The 26,600-nt window shown below is 42.7% G+C and overlaps 1 protein-coding gene across 2 annotated transcripts; it reads left to right on the forward strand.

The window, feature by feature from the left end:
• Nucleotides 1-313: 313 nt before the first annotated feature.
• Nucleotides 314-21,390, forward strand: LOC147178769 (uncharacterized). Of its 2 annotated transcripts, XM_086069559.1 has the most exons (13): nucleotides 314-641; nucleotides 5,417-8,152; nucleotides 9,221-9,392; nucleotides 10,184-10,298; nucleotides 10,371-10,504; nucleotides 10,602-10,697; nucleotides 12,054-12,325; nucleotides 14,528-14,665; nucleotides 14,805-14,950; nucleotides 15,383-15,528; nucleotides 16,247-16,324; nucleotides 18,285-18,468; nucleotides 19,057-21,390. In XM_086069559.1, the coding sequence occupies exons 1-13, from the start codon at nucleotides 573-575 to the stop codon at nucleotides 20,003-20,005; spliced, it is 5,235 nt and encodes a 1,744-aa protein (XP_085925685.1). In that variant the 5' UTR covers nucleotides 314-572; the 3' UTR covers nucleotides 20,006-21,390. The 2 variants fall into 2 exon arrangements, with proteins under 2 accessions (XP_085925685.1, XP_085925684.1); XM_086069558.1 differs by having other exon boundaries at nucleotides 10,184-10,504.
• The last annotated feature ends 5,210 nt before the right edge of the window (nucleotides 21,391-26,600 follow it).

Here is a 26,600-nt window from a genome sequence, read left to right on the forward strand (position 1 = left end):
CTACAAATAAAAAGTTCAGTATGTGGTTAAGTTATAATATGTTTGTGATTATGTTTAGTTAGTACCGCTTTACAGAGTCGTTCTGTACTTCTACTTTTATCAGTCATTTTGATGAACGTATGTATTGAAACAATAGTTCTAATTTTACCAGAGTGTTTTTTTTTCTCCGTACTTGTTCCAAAATACAGAGTCCATTTGCCATCTTTGCTTGCCATATCCTGTTTATTTTGAAAGAGGGGCCGGAAACATGGCGTAGAACGAATGATTTGACTCGAGAATCAAGCGAAGCGAGGGTAAAGTGAAGTGAGGGGGAAGAAGAGCTGACCGGCGAACCCGCACACACACGCGCACGCAGACATGACGTGACAGTCATTTCTTCGATAGTCTTTGCAAGATGTCCCTTTTTATGTTTTAAACATTCCTTTCGTATTTATTCTTAAAAAAAAAAAAAAGATTTTCAGGTTGTAATATTTTTTTTATGCGGCGGAACACTCGCACGATCGCGTTGGATTGGACGCTTCCTTTTTTTGGACTCAAGAGCGCGTGCCCCTGCGTGTGCGCGTGCCACAGCGATGACGACAGACGTGTTTACTTTGGCACGTGAGGAGACAAATACCACGACCCCGACAGAAGACAAAAAGGTGAGTTGAACATTTGACATTCAATGTGTCAAGTTAACGTTGAACTTTTCAGTGTCGTTGTTGGAAGAACTTCAGTTTGCTCGTCAAGTAGGGACGGATCTAAACCCGTTTGATGATGGGGGGGGGGGGGGGGGGGGCAAATAGTAGGCACATAGCAAAGGAGTAAAAGTCTTGTTGAAGTGGCAGACAACAAAAAAATCTAACTTTAAATGTGATATTCTTGCTGCAGGTGTTTTTACTCTAATAATCCTGACATCTTTTCTTCTTAAATGTCAACTTCAGTCAAGGTCGATTGTGATTGTTCATGTGGAAAAGTGGTATGATACGATGGTCGTCATTGATGACATCATGATTCTTGGCGGGGGTGGTGGTCGGGGGCTAGTTTGTCAGAGAGAATTGACGATTTGTCTCAAACCTTCTTCCTCTTCTTCTCCTTTCGGCTTTTCCCTTCAGGGGTTGTCACAGCGAATCAGTTGGCTCCATCTAACCCTGTCCTCTGCATCCTCTGTTCTCACTACCTTCATGTCCCGTCTCAAACCTATATTGAGCCAATTAAGGCACTTTTTTTTTCATTACTAAAATCTTGCGCCACACTGGAAAAAAAAAAAGGCACAAAAAATATTCAGTTTCACAAAAGTAAGCACATTTTATTCTATGAAATAGTTTCATGGCACAACGCCAAACATGTCCATATTTCGGGATCATTTCTCGATTAATAAACGGAGCTAAAATACAGTTGTCCTATTACAAAGTGCAACTGACTAGTTAACACAACTGCACATCTAAACATTGCTTGGTAATTGAATATAGCGCAATGCCGCTGATTTCAATGAGTTGTATTCCCTGCACAAGACAAGTGCCACTGCACTTTCAATCACAATAATGATAAAATGGTAACAAAAGACATAGCAAATACCTTGTGAATGGCTTCAACTGACGCCGTTACTCAACATGGATTTTAGAGGTGTGTTTGGGGTTATCGTGTTGGAAATTAGCCTATTCATCTCAGTCAAAAAACGAAATTGCTCTCAATTTTCCAAGACTTTTGAAAGTCAGTATATTTGAACTTTTGTTGAGTCTGATGAAAAAAATAAAAATGCAAATATTGATTTATGATTAGTGAGTTTATTCTACAGACTACACAACGAATATAGGTTGCGAATACGTTGACGGACCAGCTAGACGTTTTCGTTGGGTCTGCACTGTTCTCCGTTGTTCTGCGCTACTTAGTTGAGAAATGATAAATGTCCCAGCAGCCCGACGTTCTGCTTCCCTTAATTATGTTTAATTGCCCGGTTGAGGCTCATTAAATTGCTCGGAGGACAGAGTGTTAATTAGACAATTGAAATGAAAAGACAACAAGTTTTTTCTCCACACACAGACTATAAAGCAGGTGAAAACCTTTTTGCGCTGATGGCTGCATACATAGAAATCAATGGATGAAGAGCGTACTTTGACATGTCTCAACTTTAGTTTATTAAACATGTTCAAACCAAGTAATCAGTATGGACAAAAATATGCAGAGACATTTTATTTTATTGATATACACATTGTATATTAACATTTTCTTCTAAATACAGTGCTGAACGAATATTCAAAGTATTAGACCACCACCCAATGTAAAGGTTTACGCCATCACTAGTACTTCCTTTTTATTTATTTACTTATATGTTTATGTAAATGGGAGGCACGTGGCTGACTGGTTAGCACGTTCGCCTCCCAGTGCAGAGGACATGAGATCGAGTCCGGGCTTCGGCCTTCCTGGGTGGAGTTTGCATGTTCACCCCGTGCTTGTGTGGGTTTCCTCCGGGTACTCCGGTTTCCTCCCACATTCCACAGACATGGCAGGTTAATCGAACACTCCAAATTGTCCGTAGTTGTGAGTGTGGATGGTTGTTCGTCTCTGTGTGCCCTGTGATTGGCTGGCAACCAGTTCAGGGTGTACCCCGCCTACTGCCCGAAGCCAGTTGGGATAGGCTCCAGCGACCCTTGTGAGGAAAAGCGGTTAAGAAAATGGATGGAAGGGATGGAGGGTTTATGTAAATGGTTGCTACACCAGTATGCAGAAGCAATATACTACTTTTGATCATTGACATCATCAAATGACAGACCCTCCCATGCTTTGGTAAGTTTCCACCCAGTGTTTTAAGTGGAATTTTATATATATATATATATATATATATATCAACCATTCAGAGTATTATCTCAGTATCATGAATCGTGACTTTCAGAAGTAAGGTTTACATTTCACAGCGATTTTTTTTTCTTGTGTGCTTTGTTTTCATTTCATTGTTGATGTTTCTGGTAGCTGGTTCTGATGATGCAGACCAATCTTTGAGTAGCACTTGGAAAAATACCTCATGGGAGAAAATTGATATTCACATTCTTATTGGGGAAATCTGCATTTTGAGCTTCTTCCACACTTATTTCATACTTATTGGTACACCAGTACGCACCAGTACGCTCGCACGACACTGTGGTATTTTAGTTGCGGAGGAAGAAAATACGGTGAAAAGTACGCAACGGAAAAGGCAATTTGTTCAACTTACTGTAGGTGTGTCAACCAAGGTTATTTTAGTTAAATAAAATTAACGGGAAAAAATAAAATACAAATTCTCAAAACTATTTTGTTAACAAAATAAAATAAAAACAAAAATGCTTAAAAAAAAAAAAAACTAACTGAAACTACATTTTATGTTTCCAAAACTAACTAAAACTAACTATAATTATAGCAAAATGTCATTTGTTTTAGTCTTTGGTAATCCATTTAATTAATGAGCCTTTGGGGATGATTTATTTTGATATTAACCGGAATAAGGACATTGTGTCACACAAAAGTGCCGTCATCTAGCAACAGCCAATAGAAAAGCACCTTCAGATGACGTTGCTCCCATGGTGTTTTTTTAACATTGCACACAAGTAATACACACTTAAAAAAAAAAAAAAAACTACAACTAATAAAAACTAACCCAACCACCCTGAAAATTAATTACAACTAACTACATTAAAAAAACAAAACTCAAAACAAAATAAAAACTAACTAAAATGCAAAATTCCAAAACTATAATAACCCTGGTGGCAACGCAAGATGGCCGCCGCCGGCTTTACTTCTCGCTACAGCATGAGCAAACCAGGTTATTTTTACAGCCGTGCTGTATCATCCTGCGAATCCTCCTCAGAGTCTGACCGTGGTCTTTTTTGAGGCTTTGAGCCAAAACAGCATGGTAGCGTTTTCATTTCATTTTCTTAACTCAAGAGCTATGGTTGTACACGCGTTCGGGCGACTTGAATGACGTATCCGCGCTTCTCTCGCAAAGCACACATCTATAGGAGTTCTGAATTAAGCGTGCACATGGTGATGTGATGAGCGCTAGGTATGTAACGATATCCAAACATCACGATACGATATTATCACGATATGAAGGTCATGAAATGATAATTATCACAATATTGTGGGGAGGTTGGCAATACCAAAAAAGGTCACAATATTGTAAAACAAATGAGCTCATACTAAAAAACACACACAACATTGCGCTTTTGTACATTACAGCAATGCATATCAACAACCTACAATCTCTAAAAACACTTAATAGTTAGGCACTTACTTGCTAATGCAAGCATACATTGAGTTCCTCCACATATTGACTCGGTTCAAAAGCATATTACGTTCCCCTTCATCTGACCATTAGCGTGGATTTTAAACATAGAAGGGCCAAAACATCCCTTATGAAAATTAAACTGCACAAAAAAAACCTAGCCACCAGAGGGTGATAGAAATGCACAAATGGAAATCAACCTGACTTTTTTAGCAGATGTGCTGCTTTTAATATTGTGACATGACGACGACGATATATTGTGGCAGTTTTAATATCGCGAGATCACGATATTGCCGTTATCGTTACATCCCTAATGAGCGCCGGACTTCCATACTATATGTAAGTCCGTGGATGAACAGCTTTTGGGGATAAAAACATGAATTGTCAAGCGTACCAGAACGCTGATAGTACGTTCTTTACACGTTGAGAAGTACCTGAACGCTCAACGGAGATTTTTAGAAGTGCCGGTGCGTTCTGACCCACTTAAAACACTGTTTCCAACTAAAACTGAAATAAAAAAAATAAGTTAGGTCTCAGTAGAGTCAGTAATTTTCACAGCCTTCAACAGTTTGGAGATAAGAGCTGTTATGGAACAATGAATGTGTCCTTTGTGTGTGAGTTGACGTATCTGTAGTCCGATCTGTCAAGTCAGTAATAAAACGCAAAATGAACCCACTTACCTAATTCTTGTAAAAAGGCTTTGATCTGCGAGCAGGTTCTCTGCTGGATCTAAAAAAAAAATCGAAGATTTGAAAATCTAAATTATAGGCCTAATAATAATGAGTGCCAAGAAAAAAGCCATAAAATGTCCCCATTGCCTCAAAAGCCAGATTTACAAGTGAAGATGAGCATGCTATGGCCAGATCAGACCAAAACTGAAGTTTAGCCCTCAATGCAAGACGCCATGGGCTTGATTTACTAAACTGTCGCTAAATTGCCTGTTCACGCTGCTCTCAGTGCGCGATATACTAAGATTGCAGCAACAGGTGTAAAAGCAGTGAAGGCCAACATATTTAAAAGCGACTTTTGCATTTACGGTAGCTCTGATGGTATTCGTCATGGAAAATGTGGGCGAGCGCCATAAGCACAAAATGAAATTTGAAGTGGTGGGATTTTAAAAAATGTGAACACGAAGGTCATGAATGCGTATTTTTTACTGGACTCTCATGCATGTTCCAGGTGGATGCTCACGCTGCTTTCTGGATGGACCCGCTTACCTCCCTCAGTATAGACTTCAAGTCTCTGATAGGAAAAAACCTCCTTAGCGAAAGTGTTCTCCCTTCAGGCATAAATCCTGTCCCTGCAGACCAGGCCCGACCTGGCACATCACTTGCACCTGCTTCTGGATATTGCAAGAACCCATCACCAGAGATGCAAAAAGTACTGGTTGTCCCTACAGCTAGAGGCATAGTCACATCCAATGACAAGCCTCTGGATTCGGAACTGAATCGTCTCAGCAGCTTCCTGAGTCTCCCTTGGATCAGTCCTTACACTGATGCAACCATGTACCCCTTTCTTGACATGGCGTACAAGGCCTCATTACTGGCCCAGTCATCTCCATTCATATACCAGCAGTTAGCATACCAGTCTCTGTGCCACATGGCAGAAAGCGGATCACCCGAAGACAGACTCTTTTACTTCCCCCAGTACATTCCGACACATGTTTCTTCCCAATCAGAGCCTGACTTCAGAATATATTCATCCGCCCCAGCTGCCCTCTCATTCATGCGCACATTGCAGGGACCTCTGGCCATCAACACCACTATCCACCAGGATACTCCATCTTCTGCTTTTCACTTTGATGAGTGCCATCTTAACAATGATCGTGCAAAGTCCTATTTCCCTACTTCCACCAAGACTGGTTCTACAAGCAACAGTAGCTCTGCTTGTGCCCCAGTAAACAATTCAGTTCCTGCTTCTGCCTCAGTGTTGCCACCAGTATCAACAACAGTTGAGTCTTGGAGGAATCCAAAAAGGAGCACTGCATCGTCAACCGAACTTTCTGGGTTTTCTCCTTTCTACATTGACAATAGCTCTGAACTAGACTCCTTGAACCAAACCAGCGGCAGCCGACGAAATGTCTCTAGCCCAGATCACTGTAGAGCTGAGAGGTCCATGTCACCTGCAAGGGCATCAGTAGACAGAAAAGCGCATCAAATACCTTTAGACCTTTCTGCCAAGAAGATGAAAGGCTCGTCAAACGGGTTCCAGTCTAAATTAGACATCTTAACCCAGCTGAATTATGGGCTACAGGCTGGTGACGAGCAACGCCTAAAAGAAGGTGTTTTTCCTCCTGCTCCTATGTTAGCAAAGAGCCCAGAATTTCCAAAAGTAATTAATTCTCTGCCCTCCACTTTGAATTTGGATAAGGATGCACATCTTTTACAGAATCAAAGCTTACCTGGCACAAGAACATTTCAGGTTGGCAGCCCATCCTCACAAGGATTTCATAAATCATTCCACTCCACAAAGTTGGGCCGGCAAACAGTGTGTGTGGCAAACAGTAAAGAGGCGCACACATTCTCTGGAAAACAAAAGCTTTCCAAGGTCGAAGGTCAAGACAACCGACTAAATTTCCCCAAGCAACAACAGACACGGGTGGAACTGGGATCCACTTCCAGACAAAGTCAAACTGACTCTTTTATTCCACTGGATTTAGGTTACAGCAATGGCTACCTTCCGTACTCGATTACAGACAATGTGTCCTTGCAGCACATGTCCGTACCAAGCAAAGGACCTGGCCACCGCCACCCCGTCCTCCTTAGCCACAGCAGTGGTCCAACTCACACTTCTACGAAACAGAATCTTCCACACAGATTTGATTCACAGGGTATTTTATCTCCTGTCTCAACTCACAGAGATCTAAGAAAACTCTCAAACATGTCTCTGTCAAAAACCTGCAATGTAGACCAAAACAGAAGCCAAGAAAGCCAGCAAAAGCCAAGCCAGACCAAGAAACCAGATTCCGAGCACAGCAAACAGGCTTCAAATCAAACCTTAAAATCTTTTTGCAAACAGTTCAACGTGGTTAGCGACAACAAAGTGTGTGTTGACGTGCCTTTTGAAGGAGTTGATGAGTCATCCCCCAACCACGACAAAGATTTCCTGGCCAGCCAGACCGCAGGGCAACAGGGCTTACAAGCCCCCACATCCCAGCCACATCCTCGTTATCGCACATATTCGTCACCTCCTCCATCTCCCAGTGAGGAGATCTCAATGCGAGATTCTCAAAGTCCATCTCAAGACCTCCCAGACGAGGAGACGATGCATTGTGCCCGAACGTGTCCTGAACAGTTTTCAAAAAAGAGGCAAATTGGAGCCCCGTGTGGTTCTAACAGCTTTCCGGGAGTAGAACATGGTACTGAAGGACTCGATGAAAGTGATGACGAGGACCAAGTCAATCAGAACCCCTCAAGTATTTGTGAAAGTAAAGAATGTTCTCATGCCTTCGCCAGTACCACCCAATTCCTGGATAGTCCACTTGTTGGATGCAGCTCTCGTTCAGATGCTTCAGGTTGTACTAGTAAGACGACAACATGTGGGGATACCCCGCTGCAGGTCCCAACTGATGGAGTCAACACCAAAACCGAGTCGTGTGTCTCCATAAACCAAAGTGAACAAAACCCGGCAAATGACGACCAAAGCATTGTTCTAAGGCCTCCTGCATGTGGACGCGATGTCAGTGACTGCTTGGGTCAAGATCTTTTGCTGGAAAGTGATCACAGAATCAGCATCTTTAGCGAAGCTGTGAAGAACACAGAGGAGATCATGGATGTCCAGGTTGGTGAGGGTAAGAATATCGGCCCCAGCATCTCCATAGAACCTGTTTCTAGCTCTTTGGACGGTCAACCAAAATGTGAGACAGAGGAACCTTGTGTTTCCCTGTCCAGCGCGCTTCATCAAGAGCAGTGTAAGGTATGCTACATCTTTTTAAAGTAAAGCTTTTGTCTTTGTCCACCCATTTACTTAACCATGGCCTTTTGCCAATAATGAATTTCGGTTTCAAGAGGCAGAGGTCGGAGTAAGACACATGTGTGCGAGTCATAAGAAAGTCTCATGTCTTAAAAGGAACCCCGACTGTCATGACAAGTTTGCTCTATATTATTTTTTGGGTTGTTACTAACATAACCATGAGATTCATCTTTCAAAAATTAGGAACGCGGCTTATCTTGCTTTCTTTATGGCGTTTCACATTGCTCGGCAGAGAGCGAGTCGTCATTCTACGTCACTATGCACTGAATGCGCTGTGACGTAAATAACAATGGCGGTGTACGTCCAAATGAAGTTTCTACACAATGTATTAAACTGGAAATGATTTTTGAAAAATAAATCTCATAGTTATGTGAGTAACAACTAAATAAATAATATAGAGCAAACTTGTCATGACAGTCGGGGTTCCTTTGAACCTTTCAGTCTCAACTCTCAAGCCCTAAAATTGGCAACTTAAGTCTGACTCCAGTCAAGTCATGTAACTGGAGTCTCCCACCTCTGTCAAAAGGGTCTTCTGGAGAGGCTCTGGTTGCAACTTGTTAGCCTGGAAACCAAACTTATTGCTGTACCAGCGATTGAGCCACCAAGCACATTTCTGACGTAGGACAAACCTAACCAAACAGAAAGTGGAAAGAACCAATCATCCCAGAGCGGATGTGATGTTAGAAGCGGCAATTCCTACATATTGTGACCAAGTGTAGTTGCCGTAGCTTCCTAACCAATATGGCCGACCTCAGATCATGTAATCATATTCTTACCCATGAAATGTGCATGTAGCGCTTCTCCCAGTGAGTGCAAATAGACAAATTTGATTGCATGGTTCGTTTTGAACCGGGCCGAACAGCGGTCAGTCAAGGAAGTGGGTGTGGCTTGCCAGGCGAGCAACTTGTCACCACTGTGAACCACATTTTTAGCAGAAAACCGTGCATGAAAAGAGTGTTTCAATTGATTGTTTGGATATTCAGCAAGCTTAAGATGCTGCCTTCTTCTCAGCTGAAGGAAAACCAGCATGACGAGACGACGGCGGCAGCAGGGGAGGCTGAGCTGGCAGACGGCCAGTGTTGCGACGCGGGCGGGGGCGAAGGGGGATGGATGGAGCTCTGCCAGCAGAATGAGGGGAGGGGAGCAGCCCCCACTCCTTCAGCCCATGTTGAAGCACAGAAAGGTAACAGGAATTGCTGAGAGTTGTGCAGGAGAATGTTCATTCTCACGCACACTTTTCTCCTTGATCTCACTTGACATGGCGGTAAAAACGGCCACACTTCAAGTGTCAAATCATGTCTGGGCTTAAAGCCAAGAAAAAGGCTGCGATGGTTTTCACCAGAAAACCACAATCAGTGTTTGTTATTTGAGAAAAGAAAGTATCAAATAATCATGTCGTAGAGAAATTGCTTTTGACACTTAACTGCTTATTTAACCCTTATAACGCACATGTACTATGTTTTGCGTCAGTTTTGACCGGGCCAGTGCAGATCTCATATCTGTGTCAAGGCACCCTCTGACCTCTGTATGACTTATGGTCCCTATGTTTAGCATTCTTATGCTGTTTTACTCTTTAACTGTTTTGACCTATTCAAGACCATCAGGTGCATGTTTCGTTAGGAACCTGTGAAAATGTGGTTGAAACTGTTTCAAGTTTCCCCTTCACCGCCATTCCCAGTGTCCCATAAAAATACAGATATGCATGATTTGAACTCTTTTACTGTTTCGAGATTCCCCCCAAAACCAGGGCAAATGTGGCGGAACCACAGACACTTTTCAGGACTATATATTCACACATTTATGGTCTGTAAATTTTCACAGTTTCCCACCATGACCACCATTTTTGTTTGATTTATGTAATCCATTTAAATAGGTTAAAGTTTGTGTCTCCCGAGACTCTTCTGGGTCAGATTTGACCCCAACAGTACTGCAAGAGTTAGTAAAGTGGTTTTGTATTTCTTTTTCATGATGCAGGTACACAACCATCAAACATTCCTGTCACACCTGTGTACCACCATGCCAACACCTCTGTAGACAAGGATGGGTCCTCAACAGAGGACCAAAATGAAGAAAGTTGCAAAGAAGAAAGGCAAGGAGCTCTTTCCACAAACAACACTCTGGTTGGCAGCAACAAACCATCCTCTGTGATGGGCCTCAACAGTTTGGATGTCAACATGGCGACAAATCGTGAGCACATGTTCAGCCTGGAGCCGTTTCACCAGAGCAGCATCAGTGGTCGCTGGATGAAGCGAAGAAGAACGGAAGACATCGGGATAAAAATGTCCTTTAACAATGGTACTGTTTTTGTCATCCGCCATTTTGTTATTTTCAATATACAGTGGAAACTCAACATACTACTGTAGTACCAACTTAACACTGGTTTTCACAATAGATGCGACTCTTGAAGACATGAACGGGCAAAAAGGTTGCATGGAGCTGAATGGCCCCTCCTTCAAAAAGCCCCGCCTACCCAATGATGACGTGAAAGGTAATGAACTTTTTTTTCCATTTAATCCCCTTCAGCAAATGATGTCTCACCTCATCTTTTTGCAATACGATAATAGCATTAAAAAAACTTTTGCAGGATTCATAAGTCTGTGAAATCTCATTCCATTTGACAAAATGTTGACATTCACAGGCAACTGCGTAGGAATCTTTTGAGGAAACAAGTTAAATGTTAAAAAGGATTCACCCGTGACAGCGCTAATGCCTGAGGACAGGAAATGCATCCAGCTGATAAATAATTCATCTGTGGGAACACAACCTCAGGCTGCATTTACACGTTTCTGGTTTCTTTTTCCTGCCGTCACCTGCTGACTTGGACGATCAAACTCAGCATTCGTGTCAAGTCACAGGTTTGTTAGCGAGGTAGCAAGTCATCTTGAATTTGAGATTAGAAAAGGTGCATTTGTAAATTATTGACATGGATTTGAACCACCAAATGATGTCAGCGGAGTTGTTAAAATAGAAGGAACAATTGGATTTGTTTCCCTCCCTTTGCTCTAGGGCTCCCCCTACAGTAGTGGAGGTTTATAGTATATAGTGGTACCTTGACTCAAGAGTATTCAAACTTATTGTAGTTCTTTAGGTTAGCAGTGCTAACTTGGAAATTGTGCACCATTGCTAAATTAAGGAGATTTACAGTCATCAATTAAAATTTAGCCCTTTATTGAACAGGACAGTCAAATCCAAAATGAAAGCATGCACTCACAAGGAGCATGGAGTACATGCTAATACTGAACAGAGCATTGTGGGAAATGGCCAACACCAGCTGGAGTCAGATCACCTGATGTCACTCACGAGGCCATGCCCGTTGAAGGCACACGTCCGATACTATAATTTTATTGTGTTTATAAAATTTGTTTCAGTAAAAAGACTGCACACAAATCAAAACAGTAATGTTATCACTAATGCTATCGCTAATCAATACAGCTTTACCTGCTGATAGGGGGCTGCTTGCGAATGTCACATGACCAAACCTAGAAAACGGGTGAGCCGTGATAGGTCGTTACATGAGTCCTTATAGGCACTGTGATGTAATTTTTAGTCAACAGCAAGTGGCAAAATGGCCGCCTCCTGAGATGGACAAAAATGGGTGGATTTTGCTGCTTAATTCATATTCCACATACACGTATTAATCAGCATTCCATGTTTAGACCAGTGGGAGGACAATCATTTTTTTTACTTGACTAGTATTAAATTAAATTAATTTTTAGCTGTTGTTTTGGGGTAAAAATACCAAGAATTTGAATAGTAATTGGGGGAAATGTGTTTCTATTGATTCAGTCTTTTTATCATGTCAATCTGATTGATATAAACCTGCATGTATTTTTTTCCCCATCAGTCCCCATGGCCTCGTCTTTGGGGTTACCTCGTTCCCCAAGACATGTTGGCAGTCCTGGCCTCAGGCAGCCCTCCCCCGTGACCTCCTCCCGCCTCCAGGAGAAGCATCAGAAGCTGAGGGCGAACCGCAGAGTCTCGTCACTCCCCCCGTTCTCATCAGATGACGACTCGAATAAGCCCACGGGGAAACATCCATGCAAGACCAAGCACACAAGTGAGGCAGTGGAGGAGGCAAATGAGGAAGGAGGTGATGTAGAGGACAGGATGGTGCAGGTGAGTCGTGAAAGTAAAGGTTCAAGTTCTTCAGAATTCATTGCAGGAAAAGAATTGTGGAGAGCTCTTTTTATTTCTTATTAGCTCTATTTACATTGGCGCAAGTTGTTTTATGTGTGCGATCAGCTGGTGTTCAGATGTAAGTTGTTGACTCGCTCGGTGTGCTGGCCTAAGCTGCAGTTTATAGTAATAGTTAGATATTATATTTATGTCATAATTATATATAATTATTATATAACAACAGTTATTTGAAATATTAGTTGTTTAAAGGTTTATACTTGCAGCTGATATTTTTGCTAGTTTCGTTAGCCTTCGTGTGTTAGCATTAAGCTAGCGGACTTTTGTAAGACAATGTGGTCTGGTTCAAGGCACAACTTGTAATTCTCTTTTTTAAAGCTACATTTTACGGTAAATTTCAACTGGCAGTGGCGATAAATAGCCTGAAGCAAGCACTCTTGGTGTCTTTTTTTGTGTGAAGAATTGTTCGCTACCTGCCAATAGTGCACATGGCACACTCAGGAGGGCAGTAAGGACGTCATGTGCTTCTGAGCAGCACTCAGCTTTCTTAGGTCTCGTGGTGACAAAAAGGTCACCTGTAAATCACATTTTTGCTCACAACACAAAGCAAAAAAGACACAACTGAGCGTCAGCTCATAACTTGGAAAACTTGTAAGCTGCTTGTAAGTCAAGGTACCACCGTACAAAAGATTGTACAAGCAATTTCGTCCTTTTTTTCTTGTTGTTTATCATTGTGTGTGTTTGTGTGTGTGTTTTGTCGTCGGCTTGTGCTTTTTGACAGCAGCCGTAGAAGACATTTCCTCTGGCAGAGTGAACACACACACGCACGCACACTTTTCTGTCACTCCACTCTCGGTCGTTGCCGGGTAGCGCATACACATACACACCCACCCCCCCCCCCACCCCCCACCCCCACCCACCCCCACCCCCACCCCCACCCACCCCCACCCCCCCAGGGCAAAGCTTGTATCCTGTCTGCTGATGCGTGACGGCGAGCGGCGCCTGCACATGGGCGCCGCGCACACACTCCGACGCACACGCCGCGCGGCTGCTGAGCAGCACCGGCGATTGCCAGTGTCAGCAGCTCTGCGATGAAGATTTTCATCAACAGACAGAACACGCACAGCGCATGTACGCATAAAAAGCGATCACGTGCTCACAGCGCTCTGCGTGACGTCACATGTTCACAAGTTTTGCTTGATAAAGTCAGTTTAGCTTAATGCTAACAAGGAATGCAAAACGCCCTTGATGAGCTAATGAATTGCTTCGTCTTGCGCCGTTTTAACCCTTAAAGCAATGGGTATTTGTTCACAAACAGGGGAACAACTCAAGCAGACAGATAATATTACGGTCCTCGCATGCATATATTGTTTAACTTTTGTGACAAATGTCTGTCCAAGATGTGCACACCAGAAGGAGTAGCGTAATTGCCATTGAGCTGAAGCAAAAAAAAAAAAGGACCAGAACTGTTGTTGTATTTAATGGTGTCATGACAGTTTACGTACATGTTAGACTGCTATTTTTCATATTAACTCATTCATTCCCAGCCATTTTCACTGAAGCAATCCCCTTCACTCCCGGCTGTTTTACTGGATTTTGACTGATTTTGCAAGGCCCACAGAATATTGTGTTCTATTGCTATAAAAAACATGGAACCTTCTAAAAGAAAGATTTTAGTCGCTTCTTTCATCACCATTTTGTAGCAATAGGCAATATAATATAGCTAAGGGTCATCATTATTAACACATCTGTTTAAAACACTGGGGAAAAAGAGCTTTTTGCAACATGGCCCTGGTTGATCTTTTATACTCTGCTGCCACCTACTGGCTGTTTTTTTTAATAACTACCATTGCTTTAAGCGTCCTCTTCAGATCAGTGGCCGCATCAAAGACTTCTGTATTCTGTAGCATAAAAAAACATCAAAACCATGTATATACATTTTTGTGACCATGGCAATATTTGAAATAGAACGTTTTTATAAGTTTTTGGGAGCAAATTTGTTTTGTTTTTTAAATGAAAAAAAGTGCACCAATGAACAGTGGACCCCGCCTTTACAATATCTAGTATGAATTATATCAACAAATCCATGTCGAATTTCACTCTTTTTCTCGTCTCTGCCAGCCTTTTTAGCCAAAATAATACATATATGATTCTAATTATCTGTTTGTTTTTGGCTTCTTGCAGGTTTCATCCGACACAAGCTCGCCACCCCCGCAGCCAAACCTTGCAGTTGAACCTTTGCCCTCAGAATTGTGTCGTCTAATTGTGAATAAACAAGCAGGAGAAACGCCGCTGCAGCACGCTGCCCGACGAGGAGACGAGGTAACTGACACCGCGGCACATTTTCGATCGCTTATAAAAATCTGCGATGTAGCAGTTGCGAAAATGATGAATCATTTTTTGATTGAACGATGTTGACGATTCTTTCTTCTCATTGGCTGCTGGTCTTTCCTGTGACCAGGAGGCGGCGCTCTGCAACATCAACCACAGAGACAATGCTGGCTATTGCGCCTTGCGCGAGGCCTGCACTCGAGGCTGGCTCGCGATTGTGCGCCACCTGGTGGAGCATGGGGCAGATGTCAACTGCAGCGCTCAGGATGGAACCAGGTATGATTCTTCTGTCAATTGTGTAGCCCCGGTCTCAATCTCTATCTCACAGTTTCTAGAGAGGGTGTGCTCGATTTGCTTACCCAACTTTCGAATGTGGAGCCGCAGATAGCCACCAATTCGTTTTTTCCTATTCCGTGGTCCAAAAAAACCTTTCCCCCCATGTAATGTCTGGAGCTCCGTACACATTGAACATAGAAGCCATTGGAGATCAAATGTTTTTTTTGTCAAGGCAACCAGTACAGGGTGTACCCCGCCTACTGCCTGAAGCCAGCTGGGATAGGCTCCAGCAACCCCGCGACCCTTGTGAGGACAAGCGGTACAGAAAATGGATGGATGGATGGATGGAATATAAACTTGACAAGGCCTAGCAGTTTTGGATCCAAATATTCTTGTCCCACGACAAGCTGTGTCTCTTGTCTCTGTCGTCAGGCCGCTACATGACGCTATTGAGAACAACCACCTGGAGGTGGTACGTTTCCTGCTGGCCTGTGGCGCCGACCCTACCCTGACCTCTTTCTCCGGACGAGGACCAATAAACATGACCAAGAGTGTTGCCATGGAAACCTTCTTAGAAGGTAGGACGTTTGGGGTGTTAGGACGGGTTCGCATTAGTCAGGTTTGTTTCGGTTTTATTACTGAGATTGTGAACGTCACCATCAAATGAGGAGAAGCGGCAGTACAACAGGCCAAAATCCTGATTTCAGTGGGCGAGCCAGGGTGAAAAACGTGTTGCATTCTAGGCGCGGTTTAACCTCAAAGTGGCTAAATACCCGAGACAAATAAGTTGAAGTATTAATTGGTCAGAAATATATTGAATATTGAACCATAATATAGCAGGCATGTGAGCTTAAAGTAATGCTAACTGTTTGAGAGAGATACAAAGACATGACGTCCAGGTGAGTTAGTCAACTGTACACCTAAAATCCCTTATATGATAGATGACAACATACCAAAACAAGCATCATTCGGACGTGCACGGGAGAACAAGAGAAAAGTGCTGCAGCGTGTGTGCGCCCGCCAGCCTGATTACAATTCACCGCCTGTGTTTGTTCTCTCCCTCCAGAGGGTTTTAATGAGGCTTGGCTGCTGAATCTCAGAGCAGCTTACCGCCGCGCAAACATACACGCGCACACACACACACACACACACCTGCCGGCATCCGTCTTCTAACAGCGATCAGCCGCCCCCGTCTGAGCTCGCACGTCTCTCGCTGTTGGCGCGGCTCCTTTTGTTGTCTTTCTGGCGCCGTCGTCTCGGGTCGCTAATGGCCCGTCTCTCTCGCTCTCTCCGCAGAATATCTCGCTGATCTCCAGGGAAGGCCGGAAGGTGATTCGGGAATCTGCTGGGATTTTTATGGCAGTTCCGTGTGCGGTCAGTTTCACACAATCACATAAACTTGCATGAAGGACTGCTGCAAGAAACAAAAAAGTCATACATGAGCTTTTGAGGTCAAGTTAGACTGAGAAATTTGTATTAACTTGTTGTAGTCAACTCAAAAATTTTCTTTGCAAATACAGGGAGTCCTCGTGTTACGAACGAGTTCCGTTCCTACGCTGGCAACATAGCCCGGATTTCCGCGCAAGTCGGATTTCACCGTTAAAGTCGAAATTTACGTCAAAATTATTTGTGCAGTAATTTTAAAAAACATATTTGCTGCACGCGTAAGTTGCCGGAACCAATATTTCGTGTGTCCGCACGGACATTTATTGCTGACGGACGTTTGGTGCCTGTTAAAGCCTCACAGTAGCTAACTTAGCATTAGCGTGCTGGCTGTGTGTCATCGCTAAGTGCTGAGCAATGACTGTGAGTCTAAAATGGCGTGATTACTGTGGGAAATGTTAACGAAAAAGAAGGTGCTGGGGACGAGGCACGGGCGTCGTAAAGTTGAAACGTCGTAGGTCGCCTAACTCGAGGACTCCCTGTAATATGTTCTATGTGTCTCTGGGCACGAATTATGGTTACTTGAATTGAGTAGCGAATTAGCCATTGAAAACAAACGCTGAATCAAATGTTTTGTTATTGCAAATTTTTGTCGGAAAGGAATGTTTGGAACGCATGTCCCGTCTCCCGTCCACGTGGTGATAGCACATGCGTGGAAATTAGCTAGCAGACACCCACAGTAGCTTTAGCTATAACCTCTAAATGCATCACATCAGTTGCAAGTTTGTAACTATGTTTGACTGCATTGTCCCTGTCAAATAAAGATTTTAATTTAATTTAATTGAACAAATAATAGTGTGTGAGGGGGGAATATTTGCCCGGCTAACGCCTTACTAGCAATGAGAATATTTAGCTGGTTAACGCCTCATTATTATTTATACGGCAAACGCCTCACTGTTAGCCTCTCACGCCATCCTAGCAACAAACGAAAAGGAGTTTGCCAACTTTGACGCTGGCTGGTTTGGACTTGAGAGACAAACTAGCTTAGCGCTAGCTAGGACGAGACTAGTACAACACAACGGGATGGATTTAAAATAGGACCAAAGAGAAAACAACATCCTGGTTTCTGCCGTTGGCCAGGGTTAAAGTGTGAGGTTAGGTTTGGTAGAGGTTTAAGTAAATTATATTCAACTGAAAAGGAAAACCTTTCCGTGAGCTAATATGCTGCGTCAATGGGCCAGTGTAGGCGCCCACAGTGCTATATTTTTGAATGAGAAAAGTGAATATATTTTGTAAGCATTTGATGACGATAAAGCGCTATATAAGTGCCCTCCATTTGCCATTTATTATTTTCATGAAATTTGATTTTTCATTTGTTGGACTATGAAGTGTTTTTCGAGAAAAGTACAATAAATAACCGATTTTTGTTGATTCACTCGTTAACGTGAAGATAAATAGTGAATGCAGATTTTGGATGCGAGTTCAAGTACAAAAAAACGGTCATCGGAATAATATTGTAATAAGAATTAAGCCGATTTTATCCATCAAAGGGTGCAGACATTCTACCACCCTTGGTGGCCTCGTAAGTGATGTCAGGAGCTGCACTCTGTCCGTTTACTGTCAGCGTCACCTCCATGTTTCTTCTGAGTGTTTTCATTTTGTATCGGCGTGTTTGATTGCTTGTTCTGTGCAATAAATGGCTGAAAATGAATGACAGTCGCCTTTTCCACTTCTCTCAAGTGGTGGTGTAGCTGAAGCTCACTCTTCATTCAGATTTCAGCTCACAGCACAAAGCGAAAAAATTGAACAAGCAATGGCTTGTAACTTGGAAAAACTCAAATGTGCTAGACTGATTATATTATAGACTCGGTAAAGTCACTTATGAAAAATGTATACAGTCAATCCTGACAACATTGTTTTTCTTTGTCGCCGATTCTGATGGATTTGTTAGAACCATCCGGTGAGAGTGGACTTTACAACATCCTGGCCAACCCGCCTGGACCTGAGGAGGAGGAGGAGGAGGAGGAGGAGGAAGGAGAGACAGCGCAGCGGGTCAGAAGGGAGGAGTTTGAATTTGAGCTGTCAGACCAACCGCTGCTTCCGTGCTACACCCTGCAGGTGTCGCCGTCAATGGGGCAAGTGTGGCTGTGTCGCTGTCTGACGACCTTCAGCCGACGTCTGAGGTTCTGTTCGTGTGTCGCCTGCTTGCAAAGTGGAATAGTGATGAAGGGCAAAAGGAGGAATAACAGGGATCACATACTGACATTTTAGCAACCGCAATATAAACATGTTCCGTTCTTATTTGGGAGTCCCAAATCAAAATAACGTAAAATCTTTCAAATTGATTTTATTTTACTCATTATAATCCCTCAAGGGAAAATTCAACTCACACTGCTGCATATTATGTGTGGCAGACCTCAAAGAGAACCAGATCGCACACTTGCAGGCTAGCAAGGAGGGATGTCGGCGTGAAAAGGGCACGTGAACAGCGGCACACTTCTTGAGCTAGGGGGAGGGGCTTGCTCAAGGGCACCTCTACAGTAGCCAGGAAGCATAGATTTATTTATTTTTTGAAAAAATGAACGTTGGCCCACTCTCAAGACACAAGTCATTGCTCTTGCTTGTACCACCCACACACATATGCCATCAAATAAAAGCACCGCTTATAGTGTCAAATGCGTTAATTTTCCTCACTTGTGTTCTTCTTCATGTCCTCTTTCCAGTCCTCGGAGCTGGCTCCTTCTTGGCGATGTCTTGGCTCGTCTTCGAATGACACCTCGCGCCTTCAACCGCCTCTTCCCACATCTTGAAGTTTGCGCCATCCCGGAGGCCGAGTTCTACTGCCAGACCTCCCTGTCGCAGCTTTGGACCCATCCTGCTCAACAGGCATTTCTCAGACTAGATGCCAAGACCTTCCTTGAGTTGGTGGAGGCTACCCCCGAAATGGCCGCCGCGCTTGGCTCCTCCCTCGAATTTGTGGACAACCGGGAGCCACCGGAAACGGTGCCATCTCTAAGCCTAGCCCCATCACCATCATCATCACCGACCGTCCCAGTTCTGCCAGAACGTGCAACCACAGCCGAAGCTTTGCAAGGCCAAAGCCAGCGTTGTTCTTCAGTCGCTGCAGTGGAAATGAAGACAGATGCAAGCAAATGGGTCACACACAACCAAGTTGCCCCGAGTCACACTCATCCCAAAGAGGCCGTCAATATGTTGGAAGCTAAAAATAAAGATTGCGCAAGTCCAGCCTCAAAAACAGATGCTGGTGTTTGGGAAGGGCCGCACTTGCAAAATAGAGTTCCAGTGGGCATAAATTGTGGTACCAAGGAGAAATTGCAATGTGGAGAAATCTCTGAGAACACGGAGAGGAGTCGCCATTCTCAAAATGAGTACAGTGAGGCTGTTCCCACAGTAGTTGGCGAAGGGTTTAAGAAAGTAAGCGGCTGTGCAACTGAACAGAAGTGTCCGACCTTGCGTGCCTGCAATGGTCTGACTGTGAAGATGGACGCCGCGTGGAGAAGAAACTTATCAAATGTCAGAGTTCACATAAGGGATTTGGGGATAACCTTTACAAAGGGCCTGACCCCAAGCAATGTGATGGATTACAGGAAAGTTGTTGACGAGGTCACTGAGACCAAAGTGACTCAATTTAAAAATCAGACAGGCAGATGAAAGGGTACAAATGACCTGTGACCTTTTCGCAACCAGGACAAGATTCTTTTTTTGGACCTTGGCATGAACCAAACATCATTAGGGTGATTTGGGCGAGAAGCAGCGCACAATTTGGACTGGTTTCCAGCCAATCACGGACTAACCATCCAACCCACCCGTATTATGTTATTACATTGTACATTATGTACAGTATACAGTAAATATTTGCGATTTTTAATGCTCTGTAAATTCTATTGGTTGTCAGATTGATGCGGTTTCAGTGGTAAATTTGTTCCCGTTCTGGAATGTTGTTTGCTATATTTATATGTGGTTTTGTATTCTACTTCCTGTGGACATTTTGTGCTATCATCCACCTTCATGCCTCATCAAATAAACACAAATGAGTAGAAGAGGAAATTGATTGCATCTGACTTCAAGTCTCTACAAAAGGCTTGTATGCCAATCATTTGTTGTTATTACATATAGAAATTGTCTCTTGAACTCAGCACACCTAGCTACCCCATCTTTCATATTGTTTTACAGTGTACAATGTTCCTGTTGATTAGTAGCTAACTGTAGCACTGTTTGCATGCATAGATAGATAGATAGATAGTGTGTGCATGGCATTTGACACGTACGTAGCTAAAAGTGTTGAAACAACTTCCACAGAAGCAATTTTTCTACAGTATTTTATAGCCACTTCAAAGGGGGACACGGTGGGAACCAAACCTCCTTTATTGCGTTTATGGAAGGCATTTTCTTGCAGGTGTGTAAAATGCTTGGTTGGGTTGTCATTGAGTAATCTACCAGAACTTAATGGCTAGCCTGTTAGCTCACGTCAGTTCTACAGTTTGCTGTCCATTTCAGCGTCACAGGAGCACCCCACTAAATGTTAGGCTGAACTAATTTACAAATAATGCGAGTGTGCTAGCTTGCAGGCTACATTTACAATGATCAAGGTTGTTAAGGCTTTTCATTTTTATTGCACTCTTCTTAATTAATTAGCCAACCCGTCAAATTTGAATGTTTACCATATTTGAATTTTTACATCTATATTGAATCAATTTGCCTGTTGAAATGTAAATTACGACCACCGCTGGGTCTCCGTTTCAAGCAATTTACTGGCATCTATCTTCATTTTAATATAGATAAGTTGAATCAGTTTACATTATTTAAAAAAAACTGCTAAAAATTAATCCAAGAGATCCTTTATTAATTCATTTATGAATTTACTTTTTCTTTTATTTTTTATTGTCACTTTTCAATTAAAGTGAATACCATTGGCACTAAAAAGGCTAACCATTATGTTTAAAAAACAACCCAACCAAATATTTTATTCATACATTCATTAAATGCCTTTGATTATCTTCTGCACAACTTAATCAATTTGTATTGCTTTGAAGAACATTTTTAAAAACAAACAACAAACACGTTTACAAACATTCTGAAATAGGTTTATCACATACCATGTCTTTGGACACCATAAATTAATAAAAAACTAAACAAGTTGACCTTGACCATGGCATTACCATCCCTGCGTTAACGAGAATGTCACATGGCCGCTTGCTTCGGCTCTTAAAGGTCATCTTAGGTGTTAACACAACAAGAAGCCAGCAAAACAAGCACTGAGTGGAAAATTGTGAGGAAGAGTGAGGATGTTTTTAAATGAGAAAGAGAGAGAGAAACATGGAGGACGGAAGCAAGACGGTTTCAAGGATCCCTTCCCCCCCCCCCTTTTTTTTCGCTCACACACCCACATTCACACACGCTTACGCACGCATTGTCACACGCGTTCTACCAAGACAAGGTCACTCACACGCACGCCGACACGCACGCTCACGCACACACACATCCTCATGCTTCGCTGGCAAAGCTTTTAACGCTACTTTCTCTCTCCCTCTCAGCCGGTTGCTCTATCACTCACTCCCGCTCTTATCTGACCTGCTCGCTCTTTCATGAGGAAAATTAGGAAATCAATTAAACACCCTCCCTTCCTCCCCCTACTTCCTCCTCTTCCTCCACACGTCTGTGGGGAGACGTGACGTGGAACAGCCGTGACATTATAGAAAAACTAGATCAATTCCTTAAGATCCTCATGGAGGATTGTTATCTAACAAGTGAATCCTTTCAAAGCTTTTAAAGTGATAAGAATCAAATATAATTGATCATTTTGACTGCTAATACTTAACGTCATGTCACGTTCTCAACTGTATCCGCCTCGACTGACACTGACAACGTTTAATAACGCGGTCAATACTCCGGTTTAGGACAACATTTCGGTTTCCGAAACAATCGGGATAACCCGTTTACATGCATGAGCGGGCTCAATTAGAACACGCCATTTGAAAGCGTGGCGCGCGGACAACGTCATCATAACGTAGATAGACTTACTACGTTCAATACTGTAAAACACATTATTTTTATGTCTCTCATCACGCTGTCGGTTTCCAAAAATGTGGTTATTTGCTGCGTCGTCAGGTTTGTCCACGTGTGCTGGAGTATTTCCCGGTTGAATGCCAGAAGCACGGATTTATATAGGCTACACAATGTAAACATATGTATGTGTGTATAGATCTTTCTAATAGTTACTCGTCAGAAAGAGCATCAGCATTCATTTTTCAATACAGTATTTAATTTTCCCTTAAAATTCCAGGTTATGTGAAAAACGAAATGGGAAAAAACAGAGAAAATATTATGCTACAGTAACAGAAACATACATTTGTGAATATAACATCAATCAGCAAGCAGCCTCTTTTCAAATCCTCCACAACATGTACGCAAAAAACTGTCATGGCTGTTTGAACATTTTAGCTTAGCATTTAAATGAGGTATAACCAACAATGGCAAGCAAGAAACCCGGACACTCAATAGTCATCCTAGCTGCCTTGTTTGACTACAACAGTCATGCGCAATTTGTTCCGTAGCAGCCTAAAAACAAAGCGTCTTTGTCCCATTCTGTGCTTGTTAGCGGTGTTTGTTTACCTCTGGTTTGCTTTCAGAGTGTCACGTTTTATGCTCTATGCAGGAACGCAGATTTCAAATGTGCTCACCTTTCTCCTCTTTTCTCGCAGTAGAAATAGTTTGACCTGAGAATAATTGTTTTAAATCAAAGAAAACGTTATTCAACTGTTTTTATGAAGCCTGTGGAGGGGCCCCTGGAAATCTCTGGGCCACGGGCAAAGCCTATGTTTGCAAGTTCACCCTTGCTTCCAACTAAATTAAGAGAGGTCGTTCTTCAGTATACAGGCAAGCTCAAATCCATACTTACGTGCCAGGCCGGACTGTGTTCTAATGGGTGTGGATGACGTCCAAGTAAGAGGCAGAGAAGGTCCCCAACTAAGCTGCAGTAATTCGCGAAGAGCAGAGAATATGCCTATACAAATAAGATGTTTGAAAATGCTGACCATCACTTGTCAAAATATGACTTTATTCTCATATCATAAATATTTTCTTTGGGGAATTTTTTTAAGGCCTACTTAGTCTCGGAACATTTTTGCTTTACTCTATTCCTTTTCCATGTGGCCAGAATAGTGTTTCTTTGGAGGCACATGACGTGTGGTGTCACATTTACACGAGCAGTTTGACACAATTTTCAACTTGGTGGAAAAATGTCAGCACGCACACACCCACACGCTCTAATTGCTTGTGTGTGTGTGTGTGCGTGGGTGCGTGCGTGTGCGTGTGTGTGTGTTTGCACCACATTATTTAAATTGGCTGGAGGAGAAACGAGGCAGACAGAAATGTCCCTCGGCTGTCCCTCCCTCACAAACCCCACCTCCCCCACCCGTCTACTCGCTCGATCACTCGCCGCCTTTGTCCGCCATCCTCTCGTCCGTCTTCCTCCTTCTGCCCCCACCACCTCCACCTCCTCTTCCTCCTCCACCGCCTCCCGTCGTCCAATTACGTCCCCGCCGCTGCCTCGTTTCTCATCCCGTTGCCAGGGGCTGTCACATTGAACCGTTGAGGACGCTAAACTATTTCCTACCTTGCGTCGCTCTCAGCAAAGCCATGTGCGTTAATAAATGTCGACGGAAAATGCTGCAATGAACGGAAAGAAACATTGCACAAACTCATAAGCTTTTGTCTCCAAAGGAGACACTTCAAACAGGGAACATTTAAAGGGTAGGTAATGCATTATGGTCACATGGATGCAAATCACACTTTTGATTAAGCTGATCTTCATAAAAATTTGCACATTTGGCAATAGTACATCGGAACCAGGCCGGCCTGCGAATAAGCGAAAATCCACGCGTAATTGATGACCATTATGAATGTATTGGATTCTTTTTTAAACAGAAAAAAATGAGGTTGCATTAAAAAAAAAAAACATTTGAAACTATTGACAAAAAATTCCGAATAGGTAAGTCTGCAGCTTGCAGTGAGTTCTGAACTTCGAGTATGCGGGGGTCCGCACAATGTTTTGCGACCACGCCTTTTCAGCTTTCGCAAATAGCTCAATTGTAAATGACAGCCCCCTAAAAATGCCTGTAGACAGATGCCACAAGATGGCAGAAAAGTATATGAAGCGCCTCATTTAATTTCAACATGTAGGCTAACTCAGCAAATCCTCTTTCCCCATTGAAATGAATGGAAATGCCATTAATCTGTTCCAACACCTCAAAAATGACAAGAAAAACAATGTACTGTAATGCTTTTTCTTCGAGTCCTCGACTTGCGTCGTACGCGACCTACGTCGTTTCAACTATACAACGGCCGTGCCTCGTCTGCAGCACCTTCTTTTTCATTATTTTCCCACGACATTTGAAAGTTATTTGAAGTTGTGTTGTTGTTATCTCCAGCAACGGGCGTCCATCGAGCAGGTCGGCTCGCCATCGCGTCTTTTGCCTTCATTTAATAGCTATACAATTGAGCTACATCTACACGAACAACTGATTCAGTAATTGACTCGCGTGATAAGAAGTGATCTCTACACAAGCAATGAGGAGGATCCCAAATCGTCCGTCTTCATGTTCACTCTTTTTATGGCTGCTGCGATCTATTAGCTACGCATTGGTTCCTCTTTTGGTATAGCCTGGAGAATGCTCGGTCCTTTTTGCCTCTTCTCGTTGTGGCAGCTATCAATCATTGTTAAAATGTGGCGTTTGCTGTTTACTCAAAGTGGCAGACGGGTTTTCTATGCTGCCAAAATGGCTGCGTTAACGCCCATTTTGGGACGCGTGATGTCAACGTCCGGATCTCTATCACGCGAGTCAATTACACTAGCTGCAAGCACTGCATGAAACTAACTAGTTTTGCCAAATTCTTCTCCTTTCGGTAGCCGTAAGAAAGATGGCGGCAAAACATGACACAAGGCGTTTTGCAAGATATGTAATAAAATTAGCGATTACTAGACCTACGATTATACAAAAAAAACTATATATTGATGTGATGGAACTTTTTTTTCTTACAATTTTAATTAATGGTCGGCTTTTAAGAATTAGTACTAGTTAGTACTAAGTAATACACACTGTCCCTATACTGAAAAAAAGCACTCTATAATACTGTATGAAAAAAATTATAAATACATTAATGACATTTAAAAAAAATGCAATTAAATATAATACATTTTTGTCACATTTTCTCAAACAAGGCTAAACTACAGTCTGTGATTGTTTTAAATACACAATGCGGACATAACTCTGTTTTATGTAATTTGGTACAATTGGGAGAAAAAAAATACTGAATGACGGCGTGTATCTTGTAAAAATCCAAAGTCGAGTCACCTATATAAAGCACCACTGCATTATTATTAACAGCAGTTAACTAATTTCACATTTATTTAACATTTAAACAAGTAAAATGTTATTTAAAAACAACAACAGTTCATTACTGTTAATACAGTTTCAACATGGAACGGGTTCGTCCTCACGGTACTATCTTTGTGGGGACATCTCATTGACTTGATGCATTTCCTAGCCCCTTCCCCTAACCCCAACCATCAAAAATGATTGCCTCCCCCCATTCCTTACCCTAACCTCAACCATAACCCAATTCAAACCTAAACTCTAAAACCGTCTTCACCCTCAAAAAGAGGTTTAAATTTGTGGGCCCCCGCAAAATGGCTGCACAAGGACGGATGGGCCCCACAACTCTGTGAATTCCTGAAATATTGGCCCCACCATGTAACAAAAGGTACGTACACACGCGCACATTCGTGATAGATTGGCTTTTTAATGCGTGTAGTCATACTGCCCCCTGCTGGTCATCATTAAACATCCACCGGTTGGAGCACATAACCAACCTTCATTTAAAAAACAAACAAACAAACCAGTAATTCACTTGCATGTTAGTTTATTGGAAGAGTCTAATTTGTAGATGTCCGTTTTCAAATATAGGGAATATAAAGTAAAACGTTACCGATACCTTAAAAATGTAGACTACTTACTGAAAGTAAAATAGCAAAATACTTCGTTACTGCCCACCACTGGACAAGCAGTAAAGAAAATGTATGCATGGCTGAAATTGACGCAAGTACTTGACTGTGCCCACTGGAGAGCAGCAATATCCCGCATGTTGAATAACACTGTTGTTCTCCTGCCTGGGGGGGGTGGAAAGCGGGGAGTGCAGAAGTAGTCATGGGACCATGTTTGCTCTCCTCCAGACAGCACGCTGGTCA

The sequence above is a fragment of the Leptonotus elevatus genome, chromosome 2, assembly GCF_054856555.1.
Source record: "Leptonotus elevatus isolate MCC_2025b chromosome 2, RoL_Lele_1.0, whole genome shotgun sequence".
Classification (NCBI taxonomy): domain Eukaryota; kingdom Metazoa; phylum Chordata; class Actinopteri; order Syngnathiformes; family Syngnathidae; genus Leptonotus; species Leptonotus elevatus.